The 21,099-nt window shown below is 42.4% G+C and overlaps 1 protein-coding gene across 1 annotated transcript; it reads right to left on the bottom strand.

The window, feature by feature from the left end:
• Positions 1 to 1,652: 1,652 nt before the first annotated feature.
• Positions 1,653 to 16,891, bottom strand: LOC139434068 (Fanconi anemia core complex-associated protein 20-like). The gene is made up of 4 exons (XM_071203589.1): positions 16,883 to 16,891; positions 7,708 to 8,111; positions 4,265 to 4,328; positions 1,653 to 1,736 (listed from the first exon to the last, which is right to left on the bottom strand). Exons 1-4 carry the CDS (start codon positions 16,889 to 16,891, stop codon positions 1,653 to 1,655), a joined length of 561 nt encoding a protein of 186 aa, XP_071059690.1.
• Between the last annotated feature and the right edge of the window lie 4,208 nt (positions 16,892 to 21,099).

The following is a 21,099-nucleotide window of genomic DNA, read 5'->3' as shown; positions in this document are numbered from 1 at the left end:
CGCCACCTCCGGGCTGTCCAAGCTGCCGTCTCAGCCAAAGCCAGTCACAAGCCAACTCTGAGAGGCGAGCAGGAGGAGGAGGAGGAGGAGGGGGAGGAAGGACACCAGGTAGGACTCTCCCTCTGGACCTTGTTAACGAGGCTCAGCGACTGGAGACAGTTCCCTTCCTGGACCGTTCCGATTGTTTGTTGGAAACTCTTATTTTCTTTAGGAGGAAAACAAAGACACTGGACTTCAAGAACATTCCCTGACGTTTTGTTGTCCCTTTTCTTATCTCGTCTTTTGTCCTCCGGCTTGGTTCCTGTCCTCTCTGAATGTCCACCGTGGTGTTGACAGAGAGCCGTCTCATGCTGTGCCTGCCGCCATGAACACATCTCCGCCCGCCTCACATCCCTGGATCAATATGACAGTTCTGAGGAAGAACTTGAAATTGTACTTGCACCTTTTTTTTTCTTTTTTCTATCTTGTGGGGGGGGGGGGCGACGCCTCACACGACAAGAATGTACAATGACAAAGGAAAATAATAAGTTATTATTGTGTAATATAATGTAGGTAGTGACTCCAGGATTGACGATGCCTTTTTATTGATGCAAGTGGCACATTTTCATCGTAACCACAAACATTTATTTTGTTATCCTTTAGGATTTTCACAAACACGGGAAGGGGGGGGGGGGGGGGCACGTACTGGGAGACAACTTTTTATTTAAGAAGTGCCTCAACGATCGTGTTAATTACCATGGCTCTGATTGCACTTATCTCTTATTGAAGATGCTCACACATCATGGCTTCAGAAGGTCAACTGGAACCATGGCAACTAGCATGGTTAGTCCAGACCATTCACATTATGGGTGAATCAATTTAGTGGATGAAAGGTAGCCTGCACAACACTGAATCTTCTTCTTTTGAATTAAGCAATGCATCAAATCTGTGTAGAAGTGGTTCTGGGACGGATGTATAAGAGTAGCATCTAAGCTAACAGCAGACTACAACGAGGGTCAGTGAGAGACGTGAAGAAATGTCCCAGATGGGGGGGGGGGGACACCTTTACAGTCCAATGTACAGGTGTGTACAGGCCGCAGCCACTCTCAGTCCAGCAGCTCTCTGATGTGGTTCCTCTTCAGAGACAGAGCCTCCACAGAGAGGCTGGGCCCGGCTCAGACTCTTCCTCTTCCTCACCAGATGCCCAGCGGGACTCTCTGAGCCCGGTGGGTTCTCCTGTTATGTGGCAAAGTGTCTCCGTTTCCATGTTGGGCTCATTGTGTGTCCGTCCCCGCTCTGAGGCTGGCTTCACGCGGGGCAGCGCTGCTTATTACATTGTTCCTTTGGTTTGAAGAGTTCAATGGAAGGACTCCACTCTTTCAGTCACACATCCTGTGAAATGATACATTATATTGAAATGTATTGTTATTTGACATGGTTTTATTTCTAAGAGAAACTAAGGACTGTAGAGCTCCAACAGAGTGGGTGCCATTTTAAATGTAACACTGAAGGACACAAACTTCATTATAAATGATAGTTATTATGATATCTGTGAGCAACAACCCAGGTCATCTCATAGACATGTCATGACATCATGTGAAATGTGACCCATTCCACTAAATACTAAAGTGTAGAATTGATAGGATGTGGAATAACAGGAGAGAGAGTGCGGCTCAGCCCAAGGTTGGCTGGACATTATTCGTGAAACCCAAACAGTCCGTTATCCCCGAGCAGATAACCACTGCTTCAAAGTGTCCCTGCAACAAAGAGAAGGACATGATGATATCATCTCAATGCAGAAGAACAGCTTTGCTTTGGAGCCTGTGTAGGCACCAGGCGCCCTCCTCTGACCTGATTGGCCAGTAGCTGTCGCCTTCATTGGTGAGGTTCAGGCACGAGGAGTACGATTGGTTAGGCCGAGGGTCAAAATATCACAACAAGCCAATCATGGGTAGAGAAGGTCGGGACTTGCCTTCACGTCGTTCTGCATGTTAGTACGTGTGATCGATGGTTGTTTGTTTGGGGACCAATGGGCGTTCAGTCCAAGGGGACATGTTTAAGACCCTTATAGGGTTTCTTAATAAAAACATTGGAACAATGGAATGGCAGAGCCTCTTCAGACTTAACCATATGTACTTAAACAGCCAGGAAATAACTGTATTTAATATTAACAATACTGCCAAATAAGACGCCAAGAAACGTGAACACTTCTGTGTACGCAACAAACCCCCCCCCCCACCTCACCTCAGATTCTTAGTCTTGTTTTTTTATGATTTGTGTTTTAATCGAAATTATGATTTCATTTTTTGTTTACTTTTGACTATATTTTAATGTAGAGCTTTAATGAACACTGATGCACTGAGCAGTTGGGTTAAATGAAAAAGACAGATTGTTGCTATCACACAAAGTATTGACAAGATGTACTGTATTGGTTGTATTCTCGAGTTGGCGTGAGCTTCAAATGTGGACATGCTTTGTTTTTAATGTTTTCAGTGAGGAAGAAGTGCTCTGCAGGAGTGTGTGGTCCCCGTGTAAAGCCAGCCTTACCCATGGTGCCGTTGGGCCATTCCTTCCTGTTGGAATGCATCAGATCAAAGTGTACATCTCCACAGCTATGCACAAGCCATGATGTCTTTGAATAGTGTTGTTTCAGGCAGGTTTCACTTCATATCCTGCCTCCTTTATGCACGGCAGGGCAGGCAACATATTACTGAGCACATTTTGGAGACGTGTGCAAAGGTCGAGGCCACATCTGTGAATATCAACGACAAACTGGGATTAAAGCCCCGACAGAGAGGAGTCACCGCCTCTGAAGTGAGCTTTGTGTTCATCTCCACGTCTGAGCAGCGCAGCTCTCGATTGGCTGAGCTTAAGCTGGTGAAATCTGACCCGTGCTAATTTGATAAGCACATAATAGGATGAATTAGCTGATCCTGAGTCAAATGGTCTCAATTAGCTGTCGGGCCTTTACGGGCAGCGGAGAGACAGATAGAGAGGAGAGATCATGAAACCGTCACAGATTAGTCCGCGACAACCAACCAACACACACACACTTCAAAAAGAAAAAAATCCCTTTACATTCGAGGAAGATTCCTCCGTCAACCCCCGAACTCCATCTCATTCGCTGCGTCTTATTAATGCCATGTTTTGGTCTATTTGCACAAACGTTAGTGGCATTGTTTGTTTTGTTTTTCCCTGAGGGACCAATGGATGAACTGGGAGTCCTTGACACCTCCTTCCAGAGGAGTGCACGCCACCCCAAATCAAATAAGACACTCTTTATCTGAACATAAATGAAGGCGCTCCATGGTTCTTGGTGGGAAACCTTGCCGAAATCTTAATTTGCTTCATCTTTGTACATATGTGTAATTATTAAAAATGATACTGGTTTTCCGTGAAGAGTCCCTTTTTTTTGCACACGACGGCAGAAACATTCTTGCAGATGCTAGTTTTGTGTGTGTGTGTGTGTGTCCAGTATATCTATTCTTATCTAATTGTGCGACGATAAATGTCTTAGCCTATGTGTAATCAATCAAAAGACACACACACACACCAGCACTTGTGAACAATGCAAGTAACCAGCACTCACCACCTCACACCATGTGCTGTGGTTATTTGAGACGGAGAAAACAACATTGAACACTTGAGCTAACGTTAGCTCAGCATGTTTCTCTGATGACTTCAAGTCCAGACATGCAGTTAAAGTTAGTAGAGTAACAACCACAGGGATCTTTAAAGTGCTTTGTCATACGTTGCTTCAAACTGGACAGAAAGTCAATGAGGACAGCTTCTGGCATCTGTTTTAAGGGATACGATGCAACTACAAGAAACCAAGCTAAACGTAAGTACATACAGAAATGAAAAATCAAATATAGGTCCAGTCGTTTATAGACATTTTAATACAGAGATGTTCAATATTATACCTTTAAGCAGTTTTAAAAAATGTTTCTGTGCTTGAGAAGATCAAATCAAAAATTCATGAAGTGGTTGGCTTAGCATGAATATTCCCAGCGGGAGTACAAGCCGGGCTGCGTCTCTGAAGCTCTCCGTTAACACACATTTCTTTAATTCATCTGTTAAACATTACAAGAGACACACATCTATAACATTCATTTCATTTCAACAGAAGTCTGCAAAGGATAGCCCTTTTCTTTAGCAGCGTTGTGCCTAGTTTCATTTCGTTGTTTGTGAGCAGAGCAGTCAAAGCGCCCTGGTGTCAGAGTGTCTTCAGTTGTGAAACTTCTTCCAGTGTGTGTGTGTGTGTGTGTGTTTCCTGTCCTCTCACCATGTCCACGTTGACCTCAGACAGACAGCGGGCCAGGTGGCCGTCACGCTCCATCTGTGTGGAGCTGAGAGAGGCAGAAGCAGATCTGTTGGTGCTCACTTTACCATCGGCTAAAAACAAACTAAAGACTCCAAGTGATCGCATCCCGCGTGAACCCGCTGTCCTGACTGTGTGAGTGTGCAGGTGAGGCTGTGACACACACACATTTAAAGCTGCAGTTATACTATTCAAAAGCTTTGAATGTGGTACCATCATAACTCTATACATACATGGAAAGGGTTTTGAATGGCTTACCACAAACACATATATATTGAAGCGGTCCGTGTTAACGCTCATATTTCATCTGGAAACCTAAACGCATTAAGGAAGTGTGGGAGATGATGGACAGACCATACAATCAAATACCCTTTGCAGTGCATATTATACATTATGTATTGGCATTGCAATCCCAGGGACTGACAGCACCTTTGCCACAACTTATAATAAAGAATAAAACACTTAGATGTATTTGACTGGTTTGTCATGCAACACCTCTCATGTATTTGTAACTAAACAAATATAGAGTTTAATCTAATTGAATAAATGTGTTTCAAATGCAGTGGTGAACCGTCAGGGCCTTCAAGGTATTCAGAGAATACCCTGGAACACTCAGATAAAACAAACGAAACATCGATTTAATTATATAAATAAAATGTATATTAAATGAGAATGGTATCTGTGTTGTTGATCTGTAATATCACAGTGTTACGTTGATTTGTTTGTCCTTCTCGGACCATGCACTACGCATTTCAGTGGTTTTGTGTTAGAAAAGAAAGCAACCAATCAGATCTTGTTCTGGGTCTCTGGGTAGAATATCCTTCAACCAAGGTATTCTACATCCTTGATAGAATGCCCTGGCCGTGGCACTGAATGAGAGCGTACGTTTGGACTACAAGTTTGATCAACCAATCATATATTGATTTGTAGCCAATGGGCGTATTCTTTCAGAGTTCCCCTCGGTTCCAGGGTATTCTAGAACAGTGCTTCTAGAAAAGCCTATACAAATAATTCCAATATAGTGATGTTCCCTCAGTGTGTGATTTATTAACTCCTTCATGCATGCATTACAACAAACTAAGGATATTTTTATTTTATGCATGAAAAAAAACAACATAACGAAAAAAAAAATGTTCAAGGAGTTTTTCAACTGAAGTAATATATGTTTAACAAATCAATTAACAAAATGATATATTATGCAAAACTATAAAATACAATACACACATTTGACATGTTTATATGAGGACCCCCTTGGTGGTTCTAGGAATATTTTATATAAAATTGTGTTTTCTATCTACTTATTGTACTAAGATTATTTTTGTAATCATGCATGGTATTTTTTGATTAACTTTTTTTTAGTTTTTTTTTTTTTTAAATCTCACGTACCCCCTGCAGTACCCCAACGTACCCCTAGGGGTCCGTGTGCCCCCATTTGAGAATCACTGCTCTAGAAGGCCCGCTAGTTAATTGGCTCGAGACAAAGGATCTAGATGAATGCGACGAAGCAATTCATGCCGTTTTATTGTTTTTAACGTTGAAATGACAAGTGCAACAGGTGAAGATGAAGTTGTTGCGGAATTGTTGTGAGTACCCTTTTCAAAACGACAATTCAGTGAAAAGACGGACATTATAATGCCGCGGAGGGGGCGGCGGCAGGGGGTGTGTGTGTCGACAGAAGGTCCAGTTGTGATAGACACAGTTCGCCACTGTTCAAATGTCAAGGTAACATGCTCTCAGTGACGATGTGAGCATGTAGGTATGACCACCTTCCGTTAGCATGTTAGCACGCTAACATTAGCTGATTAGCAAAGCACAGCTGAGGCTGATGGCTGTATTTATTTTAAAACCAAAATATTGGACCTACTGAAATGTTGACCTTAGTGTAATACAGCTGAACACTGAGCTGGGGGGGGAAATAAGGAGAGAAATAGAGAGACGGAGGTGAGTCTGCCCTTCTAAGAGTGTTCAATAACCTCCTGGTCACTACAGACTCTGGTGACTCTGCCATCCTTATGCTCTTAGACCTCACAGCTGCTTTTGATACGATTGACCACTCCATCCTTATCTCTCGTCTAGAGCACTGTGTGGGTATCAGGGGCGCTGCCTTAGAGTGGTTCAGGTCCTATTTGTCCAAGAGGTCTTTCTCTGTTACGCTTGGTGACTTTACATCCTCTTCTGCCCCCTTATCCTGTGGAGTTCCCCAAGGTTCTATTTTGGGGCCTATTTTATTTTCCTCATACCTTCTCCCCCTTGGACTGATTTTTAGAAAATATGGCGTCTCCTACGACCTTTATGCGGACGACTCCCAATTATATCTACCCCTAAGAAAAAACACTAGCTCTCTGATGCCCCTGGTTGACTGTCTTAATGACATAAAGGCCTGGATGACGCTAAACTTTTTAAATATAAATGAGAGCAAAACGGAGGTAATTGTGTTTGGACCAAATGGTGATGTCCCTTCCACTGACCTGGGTTCCCTGCAGCAGTATGCAAAACCCATGGTCACTAATCTGGGTGTCAAAATCGACAGTGCTTTTAAATTAGATAAACAGATCAACTCTGTGGTTAAATCCAGTTTGTATCACTTGAGGCTCCAAAATCAAACCGGTTTTATCCTTTTTAAACTTTGAGCGTGTAATTCATGCCTTTGTTTCAACTTGTTTAGATTATTGTAATGCACTTTATGCCGGCCTAAATAAGACTTCGCTGGCCCGCCTGCAGCTTGTACAAAACGCTGCGGCGCGGCTGTTCACAGGAACCCGCACGTTTGACCACATCACACCAGTTCTGGCTTCGCTCCACTGGCTTCCTGTCCATTTTAGAGTCCATTTTAAGATTTTATTGTTTGTTTTTAAATCTCTTAATAGGCTGGCCCCAGAGTACATCTCCGACCTCTTACAGGTGTACACCCCCTCAAGGGCTTTGAGGTCGGCTGATCAGCTGCTGCTTGTAGTCCCAAAAACAAAGAAAAAGACCAGGGGAGACCGAGCGTTCTCATCGGTAGCCCCCAGGCTCTGGAACGACCTGCCCCCTCATGTTAAATTGTCGCCCACTCTTGAAGCTTTTAAGTCCCGCCTAAAAACCCACCTCTTTTCCCTCGCTTACCAGTCAGTCTGAGCTGTGTCATACCTATTTGTATGCTTTCACTGTCTGTCCTTAGCCTTTATGTGCCTTGTATTTATTCTTATGTGTGCTTTTTTTATCTTTTCTTATGTGTGCTTTTTATCTATTCGTGTAATATTATATTTTATTATAATGTTATGTTCATTGTAAAGCACTTTGGCAAACCCTCTGTTTTTAAACTGTGCTATATAAATAAAGTGGATTGGATTGGATTGATGGAGGAGAAGGAATCCTGATGTTACTGGTTAAGGAGCAACAAGCGATAACTGTGTAGCATCACTCACCCCACAGTGAACTCCAGCAGGCACATGGGACAGCTGTGCAGCCCCCCTCCTGCTGCAGCTCCAACAGTCCTCTGCACCCCCTCCTCTTTATGCTCCTCCACCCTCTGCAGAGAACCCTTCCTCCTGGCCCCCCCCTGCTCTCTGTTGAGCGCTCCAGTCTCTCCTTCTTTCCTCCACCTGTCTCCCCCATCACCTGAGGGTGTGGTGGGTGATGGTGGCTCCTTCCAGCTGTGGAGGGGGGGCCTTGTTGTTTGGGTGGGGGGTTCACTGGGCCTGCAGTGAGAGGACAGCACTGAGGGCTGCTGCTGCCTGAGAGGGGATGGGGGGAACGGTCTATGGAGGGGGGGCACCTCTCCACTGAGGTCACACCACCGCTGCTCCGCCACCCGTCCAGCTGCAGGTCTCTGAAAGAAAAAGTCTTGTTCAAACTGAAAAACTGGAAACTCTTTAAAGACTTAGGATGGATGATTATGTGTTCTATCTCAAACATCAAGTAATAAAGGCCGCTGTGTTCAGGAGGGTCTCATCCTTTCTGTATGACCAGAGTGGAAACTCACTGTACTGCTACTACACCGTCAACATTCAATCCATCATCAGAGGTTTGATAAAGGTTAGCACTTTAAATATAAAAGCTTACGTCCTGAACATAATGACATCACTATGTAACATTTGTGCTTCTATTGGCTTGCGCTCCAACACATTGTACGTGATAGGCTAAGGGGCGGGACATCTCTAATGGCGCGTTTCCACTGCAGCGGGTAGCTCGCTTTAAGCGTGCCGAGCCGTGCGGGGCCCGTTTTTGGTTGCGTTTCCACTTGGCCTAGTTTTGGCTACTTTTTCACCTTTTTTCTGGCCCGACTAAATTGTGGTTCTAGGGCAAAGAACAACCAGGCTGAGTCGGGCTGAGTATGCTAAACTAGAGAGAGAATCGCTGGCAAGGGGGCTACAACCGTGATTAAATTGTAATACACATTTCTAAATGATGCCGACGTAACAACATACTGATACCGGTTAGTAAAAACCATGAATTAATGCTTTGACGAGTCTGCAGACAGACGGCAGGCGAAGAACTCTTTTTAAAATGCGTGTTTTCTAAATGTAGCTTGGCTAAGCTAACGTTGTATATGCTCCGACCGTCCACACTCACAACAACGGCCTATACAGACATAAATAAACCAGCGACTGTATTCGCCATGACACAGGCAGTCTGTGGTTTGTACTTGTTTAACTTCTGTCTAGTTTCTGAACAGATATGAGGAGCTGTGAGATCTGAGTGCTAACAGCTAACGGCTGTGTTGTTTTTCTGGGGCTCTCATTGAAGATGACGTCACGGCTCCGCCTACACTGCGTTACTATAGTAACTGCCCCAGTTCCTAAACTGTAATGGAAGCGCAGCATTAAAGTGAGGCGGGCCTAATAAGGCCTAACCAAACCGAGCGAGGCCAAGCGAGGCCTGCAGTGGAAACGCGCCATAAGCTGTTGACCAATCACTACAGAGCCGTCAAGCTAACCAATCTGGGCTCTGGTTTCAGACAGAGGGTGAAAAGAGGTGCTGCAGCACAGGCAGTATGAGAAAAATAAAGAGCTTTCTGAACATTAAAGCATGGAGACATGTCACAGTAGAGGCACTACATACTGATATACACCTGAACATCAGCAGGAGAGGACTCTTTAAAGTAGAGACACTACATACTGATATACACCTGAACATCAGCAGGAGAGGACTCTTTAAAGTAGAGACACTAGATACTGATATACACCTGAACATCAGCAGGAGAGGACTCTTTAAAGTAGAGACACTACATACTGATATACACCTGAACATCAGCAGGAGAGGACTCTTTAAAGTAGAGACACTACATACTGATATACACCTGAACATCAGCAGGAGAGGACTCTTTAAAGTAGAGACACTACATACTGATATACACCTGAACATCAGCAGGAGAGCACTCTTTAAAAGTAGAGACACTACATACTGATATACACCTGCACATCAGCAGGAGAGGACTCTTTAAAGTAGAGACACTACATACTGCTATACACCTGAATATCAGCAGGAGAGGACTCTTTAAAGTAGAGACACTACATACTGATATACACCTGAACATCAGCAGGAGAGGACTCTTTAAAGTAGAGACACTACATACTGATATACACCTGAACATCAGCAGGAGAGGACTCTTTAAAGTAGAGACACTACATACTGATATACACCTGAACATCAGCAGGAGAGGACTCTTTAAAGTAGAGACACTACATACTGCTATACACCTGAACATCAGCAGGAGAGGACTCTTTAAAGTAGAGACACTACATACTGATATACACCTGAACATCAGCAGGAGTGGACTCTTTAAAGTAGAGACACTACATAATGATATACACCTCAACATCAGCAGGAGAGGACTCTTTAAAGTAGAGACACTACATACTGATATACACCTGAACATCAGCAGGAGAGGACTCTTTAAAGTAGAGACACTACATACTGATATACACCTGAACATCAGCAGGAGAGGACTCTTTAAAGTAGAGACACTACATACTGATATACACCTGAACATCAGCAGGAGAGGACTCTTTAAAGTCGAGACACTGATATACACCTGAACATCAGCAGGAGAGGACTCTTTAAAGTAGAGACACTACATACTGATATACACCTGAACATCAGCAGGAGAGGACTCTTTAAAGTAGAGACACTACATACTGATATACACCTGAACATCAGCAGGAGAGGACTCTTTAAAGTAGAGACACTACATACTGATATACACCTGAACATCAGCAGGAGAGGACTCTTTAAAGTAGAGACACTACATACTGATATGAACCTGATAATGAGCAGAATATGGCCCCTTTAATTATGATATGCCTCTACTATGGACATGATACATTCGGTGTCACTGTGATGCTGTCACTTTAACCTTACATATACAGCGGTCGCTCTCCATGTTTTCAGAGTTACTGACTATGTTTATAAAAATGAATATTGAAGATATGTTTTGGAGTTTTTTAAGCAGCTTGAATCATATTCATTTGGATTTAACATGTATCTTTATTTATTTATTAAAGAGGTACATTGTATTGGATAATATTATTTCTCTTGTTTTAAAAAAAAATGTATGGAGGCTCCACCACCCCCCAGGAGGAGCCTCCACCCTTCAGCAGCAGGGGTACAAAAGGAATCTATTACAATACGTAGTTACACAGAAAACTAATGTATTCAGTAACCTAAGTATCACAATATACAAGTAATGTAACCTGTTACTTTCAGTTACCTCAATTTCAAATGCAATGCAAATAAATACAAGAGAAGAAAATGATCGTTTTAGGTTTTTGTAATCATATATAAGACAACAGGACAATGTGACCTTAGAAAAGAAGAAACCAAGATATTTAGAATCAGAAATTATCTTATTAATAGGAAAACCTGCATTTCATGAAGCATATTCCGGCAGTAGTCTATTCACCAACACTGAAACACATGAGCACATACTGCAGATTCAGGCAGTAGGCATATAGATTCACCCCAGTTTCCACCGGGTCCGTCTGCGCCCCGCTGCGCCGCGTTACGGCTGTGCCGCGGCGGTCGTAGGGTCGCGGCGGTCGTAAGGGTCGCGGCCGCGGCGGTCGTAAGGGTCGCGGCCACTCTATTCAATGGGTGCTATTCCACCACACGCGCCGCGTTACGGCTCAGACGCGTCCCAGAAGCGGCTCGGCGCAGCGCTTCTCTAAAATTAGGATGAATCCTATTTTTGCCGCGGTGCAGCCGTAACGTAAGGTCGGGCAGGCAGCCCCCCCTCGCAGGAAGTGGAAAGGCGAGCATCCGGGCCAGGCCCATCCCCCACATATACTAATTTAGCAGACTCCCCTCCTTCATCACAACACCTCCACTACGATACGCACAATGGACGACGAGGTTTTCATCATGGAAGTGGAAAAACACACTATTTTATATGATGTAACCAATGCTTACTGCAAGGACAACATCAGAAAGGACAAGGCCTGGTTTTTAGCCGCTGCAGTTTGTGGAGTGGAAGGTAACAACTACATATTAATGTTTTGAAGTTAATTAATACTTGTAGGTACAGTACAGAGCCATTCAATAAACACAATTTAAACAGACACAAAAATAAAACATTTAACTATGTAGCCTACTTACTTTCTTGTAGAAGTACAAATGTCCAGGATGCCAGAATCAATAACAAAAATGCGAGCCTGCACGCACGACGCTACGCTTCTGGGACGCGTCCGGTGGGTTATGGCGCGAGAGGAGGTCGGACCAAAACCGCGGCGCAGACGGACCCAGTGGAAACTGGGGGTTAAGTAGCAGACCGATTTTTTTAAATGTAACATTAATCTGATGATGTATTTGTTATGTAACTGTAAGGGAATACAGTTACCTTTTTTGTATCCTGATTACGTTATCCTGTTACATGTAATCACCATACTTTCCAGGGGTGCACATTTTCCCTGGTTCTCAAAGGAGCACCTGGAGATGTTGCTTGGTGCTCATCCTTAAAATGAAATAAACCGTAACTTTTGAGGGGGTCTTGACTTTATTTGCCAGACACACACGCTGAACACAAATGCAGAGGTGAACACAGAACACACACGCAGACAACATTAGCACGACCAGTAATCCTACAAGCTGTCATCACTACCCTCCTGACTGTTCTCCTCACTGTCTTCCTCTCTGTCAGACATGGTGGCTGATGATGTAGGCCTACTACTAGCTGCTGGTTTTGGGTCGAAAGTCTCTGTTGTCATGTTAGACAAGTGGATGTAATCAAATAAGTATGTGAACATAACCAATAACCTACCATAGCCAATAACAAATTAATGTAACTTATTTTATTTTTGTTGTTCATATCTTATTTTACCTTAACATTTATTTATTTATGCATTTTTTTTTTATCTTTCCAGTTTTAAAGGATATTTTTGGTTTACTGTCCTATAGTATACATTGGAATGATTTCAAACCTGTTTATCCGAATAATTATAAAGGAGTGCCTTGAAAATATGTGTTTACATAAATTGTGATCAAAACGTTTGAGACCCACTGAGATAACTTAGACTAAAGTGAACTATCTAAATACTCAGAGTCCTTACCTCACTGAGCTGTAGTTATCAGCCTCTCAGTCTGACTGGAGAGGACTCTCCCTCCACATCATTGTAGAAACATCTTCTTTCTTATATCCGTTAGAGCAGCTAGCACCAGATTCCAATAACAACAGCGCCGGAACCGGTGCACCCTCCCTCGCTCACTCGCACTTTGGCTGTGAGCTGCGGGCGCCAGATAAGCCAACATCCCCCATTTTCATCACTTACAGCGCCCATCGTACAGGGCAAATGAAACGTGTAACCGGGGTGAAAAGGGTGTTACATTTACTTAATTATGAATATTGTTACATCAGGGCCGAAAATTAGGATGAGCACCAACCTCTCTCTCTCTCTCTCTCTCTCTCTCTCTCTCTCTCTCTCTCTCTCTCTCTCTCTCTCTCTCTCTCTCTCTCTCTCTCTCTCTCAATGTTGGTACGCGAATGTATGCGCCTTTTTTCAAATGACCCGGTGCTCTTTTTTTGGCGGAGGTACCTATGCGCACCAGTTATGTGCAGCCCTGAATATATCATATTACCAGCCTGTCCTCCTACAAAAAACGACCAAATAGGTCGATTGTTTAAGCACCTTAGATTACGACCCATAGCCACGTTTTAAAGTGTAGCACCTCTAGTGGTCGTGTAAGAAACAACATGCTCCCGTTTATTCACAAATAACCCTCTCTGGAAAATCCTAAATTGTAGAACAGTTTGACCATTAAAATGCTTTTTGATTCGATTTCCAGCGAGAAGTGTAGGATCTATAGTTTGATAGATATTACGAAGATGATTTGAGGTCTCGCCAGGAGAACATGTATATGCGGCAGCTTCCATGTAAAGTTAGCGTGGGTGAAAACAGTATTTCCGGTCTCGAAGTTTTCATAATAAAACCGGATATATTCCCCTCACTGTCAAATGATTACACAGTGATATCTGCATTACTCATCCACTAAAAAACATCAGTTTATCCTTGTTAATTACACAATATTGATTGGTTTAAATGGTGTACAATGCTTTTGTGTTTTTAACCTTCGATTCAGAGAAACAAATAGTTTTTTAGGAGTTTAGACACTACAGTTTCCGAAGACACTACACTACCCAGAATCCCCAGCTATCGTTTGAGACTACCACATCCGCCTTGCTATACAAACCCTGTGATTAGTCATCAAGCCCTGTGATTGGATGTTGGAGTGGCAGTGCGACAAGGTTACGCCGAGCGTCAACAGCTCTTTGAAATGGAATGGAACCACGGCAGACTTTCCAAAACTGGAATTGGACGGGTCCAGCCCCCGGCTCCAGCTCCCCCCCCACCCAGAACTACACATGCTGGCTATTGTGTGTTTCGCAATATATGGCACGTCTCTTTATAAGACGTTTTCGTATTTCCCACAATTAGAAGTTGGCAGTATTAAACGTGTACACCCTGGAGGTTTAGGGGATACGAAACACAGTGGTGTTATTGTAAAACATATAATTAATAAATGGTGAAATAATATACCCACATGACACCTAAGGTCAGAAGAGCTTTATTTAACAGATGGTCTTATGTCTACCCCTCCTGTTGTTCATTGATAAGCCTGAAACATGCACTTGTCAAGGTTCAGAGGCACATTTTTGCAAATATGGCAGTAGCCATCGATCATCTTCAGATAAGATAAGATATACTTTATTGATCCCAAGTTGGGAAATGTTTTTGTTACAGCAGCATGCTACTTTGTTCTACTCCACTACAATTCAGAGGTTAACCTGGTATTTTTACTCCACTACATGTATTTTAGTTACTTGCAGATTCTGATTAATGATGTGAAATATAAACAACTCTTAAATCAGACTTTAGTTACACCTGAGTCAAATTCAGGGAAGGTGATTGTCAAGTGCCAAAATAAACTATGCAATATATTGGACGTTAAGTACTTTGTCAGGCTTAATATTTATCTCTAGATACGCCCAACGTTTTTTTCTTATTCAAAAGAAGACCTTAACTTAAAGTATTCTTTAATGTTTAAATAAAGCCTTATTAGTTTGTCTGTTTTGCACATCCTCCTGTTAATATCTTTGGACGTCCTGCACTAAACTGTTTTATTGTAGAGATCACTACAGTATCTTCTTGATATTTTCTATTTTGTATGTAGGCTACTCTTAATATTTAAATGTTTTCATCAAATAAAAACGTATTCAACAACAACATTCAATAACGTGCTTTAACCACTAGGCGGCGCAGGTTTAAAAAAACAATGGTGTAGTTAATAAAACATAATAATATCAAACATAATATAACTATTAACTTTATTGTGAAATTAAAACAGAACGGTAAAGGAAAAGTGTGTGCACCAGTCTGCCTTGATCTATGTATTCATGTCTGTGACACTCACAGTATCTGCTGCCCACAGCTGTTTGTAGAAGGAAAACCTCCTTCACTTCATGAAATCTCTGCAGCACCAGGAGGCAGCGGGAGGGTTGACTCAGCCTCTGAGAAGACGAGCGTGCCGTGCCTTTCACGCACCGCCTTCGCTGTGTTTACCTTCAGAATCATTAGAAAGGCTAAGAGCGACCGCAGGCTGATGTGTTTTATTCTAAGGTGCTTAAACAATCGACCTATTTGGTCGTATGAGTTGGAGGACTTGCATATTACACACAGTACTCCTCTCCTCTTATCTTACAGACCTTACAGGTCCTGAGAATCAGAATCAATCTCACACCACATGTTGTGTGCAGGGACGTGCACACATAGAGTCTAGGTAGTGCTTGAGCACCTGCCCGTTTTGCCCTCTGGACAGCAATGTGCCCTTTTGAAAGTTCGTTTTTTACAGTTGGTTTTTATTTATTTTTACAGTGTACTGTATGTGGCTCATGGTAACATCTATCCATTCTGGATTAAAAGCTTCTAATATATACAACAATGCCCCAAATGCGCGTTGTAATGTAATTTTGTCAGACATCCCCATACGTGCCCCGCGGGGTCAGGCACTCCCGTACGTGCGGTGCCCTGGCTGTAGCCCCTCCCTTCCCTGCTCTCAACGTGAACGCGCAGCGCGCAGAGCTGACAGGACGACCAAATAACCACCAGGTAACAAATACAACGAGTCGAGTGTATTGTTTAATCCCCTAAATCAGATGCCAAACTAAACTATACAGGGTTCGTACGGTCATTGAAAACCTGGAAAAGTCATGGAAATTCAAAATGCAAATTCCAGAGTGGCAGAGCGTGATGTGAACTGAAAAGTTGCAATATCATTCAAGGAATCGTTGAGCTAGCTAGCTAGCATTGTCACTATCTGCTAACGTTAGCTTTAGCCTTCGTTTTCTAATAATTGTTTTCATAGGCTATAAACAGAGACATATAAGTATAGAGATTGTAGCCTACTAGAGTAAAAGTAGAAGTACTCAGATCTTGTACTTTAGTAGAAGTACTCAGATCTTGTACTTAATAAAAGCAGAAGTACTCAGATCTTGTACTTGAGTAAAAGTAGAAGTACTCAGACCTTGTACTTGAGTAAAAGTAGAATTACTCAGATCTTGATCTAGATCTGCTATTTTCAAATGGCTGTATATAGGGCTGAAGTGATGAAATGTATGTTTTGTAATAATCTTAATCTAAATCTACAAAATAACTAGTAACTAAAGTTTTCAAATAATTGTAGTGGAGTAAAAAGTAGAATATTTGCATCTGAGATGTAGTGGAGTAGAAGTAAATGTATTGCAAATGGGAAATACTCAAGTAAAGTGAAAATGCCTCAAAAAGTACAATATAAGTAGTAGTAACCTTATAGGTTTACATTAATGCTGCTGTTAAATGTTTCTAGGAGATTAACCCTTAATTATCATGCACAGCAGAGCAGTACATTGATTTAGCTCATTTGCATTTACCACTTGTAGAATAATGCCAAGAAGAGACAGGATAAGAAAAGAAAAACAAAGAGCTCCTCAAGCAGCCCGGGGAAGCAGCTCTCTGCTCTCCTGGGTAAAGCAGCCTGAGCCTACCAGCAAGGAAGATGAGGATGCAGATGTGCCTGATGAACCCTTACCCATCATCAATGATGAAGATGAAGAAGAAAGGTCAGAGTCAGTACCAGAGTCATGTTAAGGGACAAACTGTCTGTGTCTAGAGCCCTTTCATGCTCAGATTTGAACTGTGATAATAATAGTAGTAATAATAATGTAAAGGCAACCGAACAACAAAGATTTGCCAGTGAGGGATATGGTGTGAAGCTTTTCCAGACGCGTGGTGTTGACAGCAAATCAGGTCTTCTCTTTGAGTGCATTTAAAAGGTTTATTTGGATTGCAGGATGATGACAGCAAAACAAGATGTCACCGGGTGTTTAACTGATAACTAAACAACTAACTGTGATAAAGAAATAAACTCAAAACAAACAGAAAATAAGCGAAAACACGCACGGTTGAAAAACTGTGTGGCTTCCCTCTGGTGATTCCCAATCCCTAATGCTGTGCACCTGTGTCCTCCCTAAATAGTAGGCTGTACCCTGAAATTGTCCCCGCCTATGCCCAGGTCAATTCAGTAGTATCACAGCACCTTCATATACGAATATTAAAATACATCAAATTGGCTGCAACAAATAATAATAAATAATAATATAATTTTATTGAGAGGCCCACCATTTATTTGAACCACACTAAGTGCTTTGGTGATACTAAATCAGACATGAAGCTACTTGCCAAATGACAACAAAACAACAACTATGTGGTAGGGTGTTGCATTTTGGCCATGACAGTTCAAGTCTGGTGAGTCTTAATGTTGTCATGCATTGCATTGCCTTACCCAAATAATTGAAATAAACATCATATTCTATATTGCACATTTCCATGTGCTGCAGTGTAGGCCCTCGTCAAGCAGATATGGCATATCCCAAAAATACAGAAGGGCGGTCATTCCAAAAACAATGGTTCTCTGGGAATGCGTGGCTGGAGTACTCACCTACTGCTGATTCAATGCACTGTTTTAGTTGTCGGCTTTTCCATTCTGAGGAAAAGTACAAAAGTAGAACAGCATGGACGACTGATGGCGTAAGGAGGTGGAACACTGCTCTTGAAAAAAATCAAGCAACATTCATGCACAGAGATCCACATGACAAGCATGGTTAGTTGGACCAACTATCAAAACAAGGCACTCCAGTCTGCATGAGATGTCTCAGATGTGAAGGGGTGGAGGTTAGAGAGCGAGAGAGGCAGACTCATAGAGAGATCCTGACCAGGTTGATCGATATCACGATATCTTGCACGACAGGGACAAGCATTTCGAGGCAGTGATGAGAGCGAGTCCAGTACCAACCGAGGTAACTTTCTTCAATTAGTGAATTTATTTGCTAAATATGAGTGTGCTGAATATGCATGCAGAGAAAGTTTCCCAAGTGAAAGGAACCAAGAGAAGGCCCCAGGTGTCAGCGCTGTCTAATAGCTGGCTACTTACGTCAGGGGGAAGATACGAGCTGAATTGAAAGAGGCTGAAATCTACTCCATCCTCCTTGATGAAACCTCAGATGTTTCCCGCAAAGAACAAGTGTCCTTTGTGGTGCGATATTTCCATGAGATGGAAATCAAAGAGAGATTCATTGAGATGTGCACTGTTGATACAACTACAGGTCAGGAGCTCTTGATACAACTACAGGTCAGAAAACTGTGCTCTCACTTCTCCAGAAGAATGGCCTCGAGCTGAAACATGTGTATGGCCAAGGCTACGATGGAGCAGCCAACAGAGTGGCATGTATAAAGGTCTTCAAGCCAGAATACACGCACACAATGAGAAAGCCCTCTATGTGCACTGCAAAGCACACTGCCTAAATCTGGTCCTGGTGGAAGCTTCAAAGTCCAACAAGCATTTTATCACATTCTTCAACATTGTGGAGAAATTATATGCTTTTTGCAATGGCTCCCCAAAGCGCCATGCTGCCTTGGTGAGATGCCAGCAGTCTCTGTATCCTGGACAGCGTGTTCTGGAGCTCCAGCAGCTGTCGGATACCCGATGGGCATGCAGGGAGGCAGCACTGAAGGCCCTTCAGAGAAATCTCAATGCTGTTTTGAAGCTCCTTGATGACATCATTGACATCGATCCACCTGACCTGGCCAGAGGTGATGCTCAGATGTACAGACATGCCATCAACTCCCTATTCCTTCTCTGCCTGGAAATTGCCACGCCAGTGTTCAAAGTCACTGCTGTGGCCTCAGATTCTCTGCAGGAAGAAGGCGTGGACCACTCCACTGCCTACAAGGTGATTGATGCTGTGCTTCGCACATTGCAAACCATGAGATCTGAGGAGAGGTTTGGGGAAATATTTAAATGTGCATCAGAGAAGGCAGAGAGCCTCGACATTGAAGTACCGACTGAAGTGCCTGGTCAGAGGAAACGGAAAGGGCCAATGCGTTTGCAACACGGCCCAACAGTGTCTCAAGGAGGTGCTCAGTTTGAGTCTGTGGAGGCATACTTCAGGAGTACCGTGTACTACTCCTTTCTGGATAGTATGACTGAGGAGCTTAATAGGAGATTCATGGGGAACAAACCTGGAAGTGGAAGTCCCACTGACAAAATCATCCAGTCCTTCCACCCCTTAACAGTACATGCCAAGTGGGTAAGCAACCCAGACGCAGAAACAAAGGAAGCTGTCCACATCCTCTGTGATTCTTTTGGAGAAGACGAGGACCAGCTGCAGGCAGAACTGAGGGTCTTCCACTCCAGCTTTCCTTCAGAAAACCTCAAAGAAATCTTTGCCATACTGAGGGGAAACAGGGGCCAGCTCATCTTTCCAGCCTTTGTGAAGATGATACAAATCTATGCAACACTGCCAGTGACAACAGCTTCTGTGGAGAGAACATTTTTGAAGTTGAAAATGATCAAGAACCGACTGAGAAGTCTGTGTGGACAAGAACGGCTCTCTGACCTTCTCCTGATTGCCATAGAGACAGACATCCAAATCAAACATAGTGAGGTCATCAGAATAGACCTAGAAAAGACATGGCACCAAGGAGGATGCTCCTTTAAAGTAGGAGAAAGACAATGATAATAAGACCACAATGGAGACTCCTTTATTCTTTGAAAAATATTCACATTCATCCAAAGTATTATTCACTTTAGTTTATTAGCTTTATTTTATAGCTAAGTTAAATAGACTGATTAAGGAATTTTCTGTTGATGCCACAAGCTTTTGTTATGTAAAATCCCTGTGATCTCTGGTGTGTTAGCCCAGTGGTTCTCAACCTTTTCAGGTCACGACCCCCCAAAATAATCATATTTGAACTGGGGGCCCCCCGTCCTGATTCCACAGATAAATAGTGAAAATAGATGGCTTTCTTATATTATTTGACAATTTGGCCAATGTTTGACCAGTTTTTATAGTAGTTTGTTGATTACTTTTGATGCAGTAATGCCATTTTTTCATTTCATTTTATTTATTTCTGAGGTATTAAAAAGGTCTTAAAAGTCACTTAGTCAATTAATCAATGCTCACTCAAGTAATTATTTAGTCAGTTATTTATTTCATAGACACTAAAGCATGCATGTACAATGTGGCACTGCAATCTTTGTTTGTGCTGTTGTTGCTTATTTAAATTGTTACAATAATTTACCTGAACCCAACCTGTTGAATATTATAAACATCTGCATCAGACAGCATATGGTTATTGAAATAAATATATATGCAATTACGACATACAAGATGTGCCTTTAATAAATATCACACTACTAAGGCAGCCGGCGGTTCCACTAAATGTTAAAATAATGAATTTTTTGATAATAAATCAGTAAAATCAGGCCAAAATAAGAATTAAATAACATAACCCTAACCCTAAAACCGAAATAAAGTAACCAAAAACCGAAAAGAAACTAACAAAATCTGCCATTATCCGGCAGATTTTTGCGCACAATTTCGGAGCGCACAATTGCGGCGAGACCGCCACGAGGACTCAGAAGGTGCCCTTTTTTTTCTATTGAGCACCTGCCCCTATAAATGTCTGTGCACGCCACTGGTTGTGTGTATCACAGGAGTTGTAATCTGATTTACTAAATACATGTTAACTAGGTATAATAAGATATGAATGAACAACAAAAATAAAATACGTTACATTTATTTGTTATTGGCTATGGTAGGTCATTGGTTATGTTCACATACTTATTTGATTATTAAAATGTAAACCGATCTTTTTCATATGGGTGTTTTAGAGTTGTACCCCCTAGATCTAGTCTCTAGTAATTCTGCGCACCAGATTCCAGCATTTTACTTTAAAATGTTAATTTTAAAGTAAACGGAATAAAGTGTACCCCCGGACCCCCCTAGAGGA

Source organism: Pseudochaenichthys georgianus, chromosome 7 (assembly GCF_902827115.2).
Source record: "Pseudochaenichthys georgianus chromosome 7, fPseGeo1.2, whole genome shotgun sequence".
Taxonomy (NCBI): domain Eukaryota; kingdom Metazoa; phylum Chordata; class Actinopteri; order Perciformes; family Channichthyidae; genus Pseudochaenichthys; species Pseudochaenichthys georgianus.
Note: the sequence above shows the minus strand (reverse complement) of the source record. Positions and strands in the feature narration are given on the sequence as shown.

What these genes read in the sequence shown, in the direction of transcription:
- LOC139434068 (XM_071203589.1), bottom strand. An exon ending in CTGCTGGAGTTCACTGTGGG is followed by an intron (nt 4,329 to 7,707) that starts GTGAGTGATGCT and finishes TGCCTCTCTCAG; the next exon opens with CTCCACACAGATGGAGCGTG. An exon ending in CTGAGGTCAACGTGGACATG is followed by an intron (nt 1,737 to 4,264) that starts GTGAGAGGACAG and finishes TCTTTGTTGCAG; the next exon opens with GGACACTTTGAAGCAGTGGT.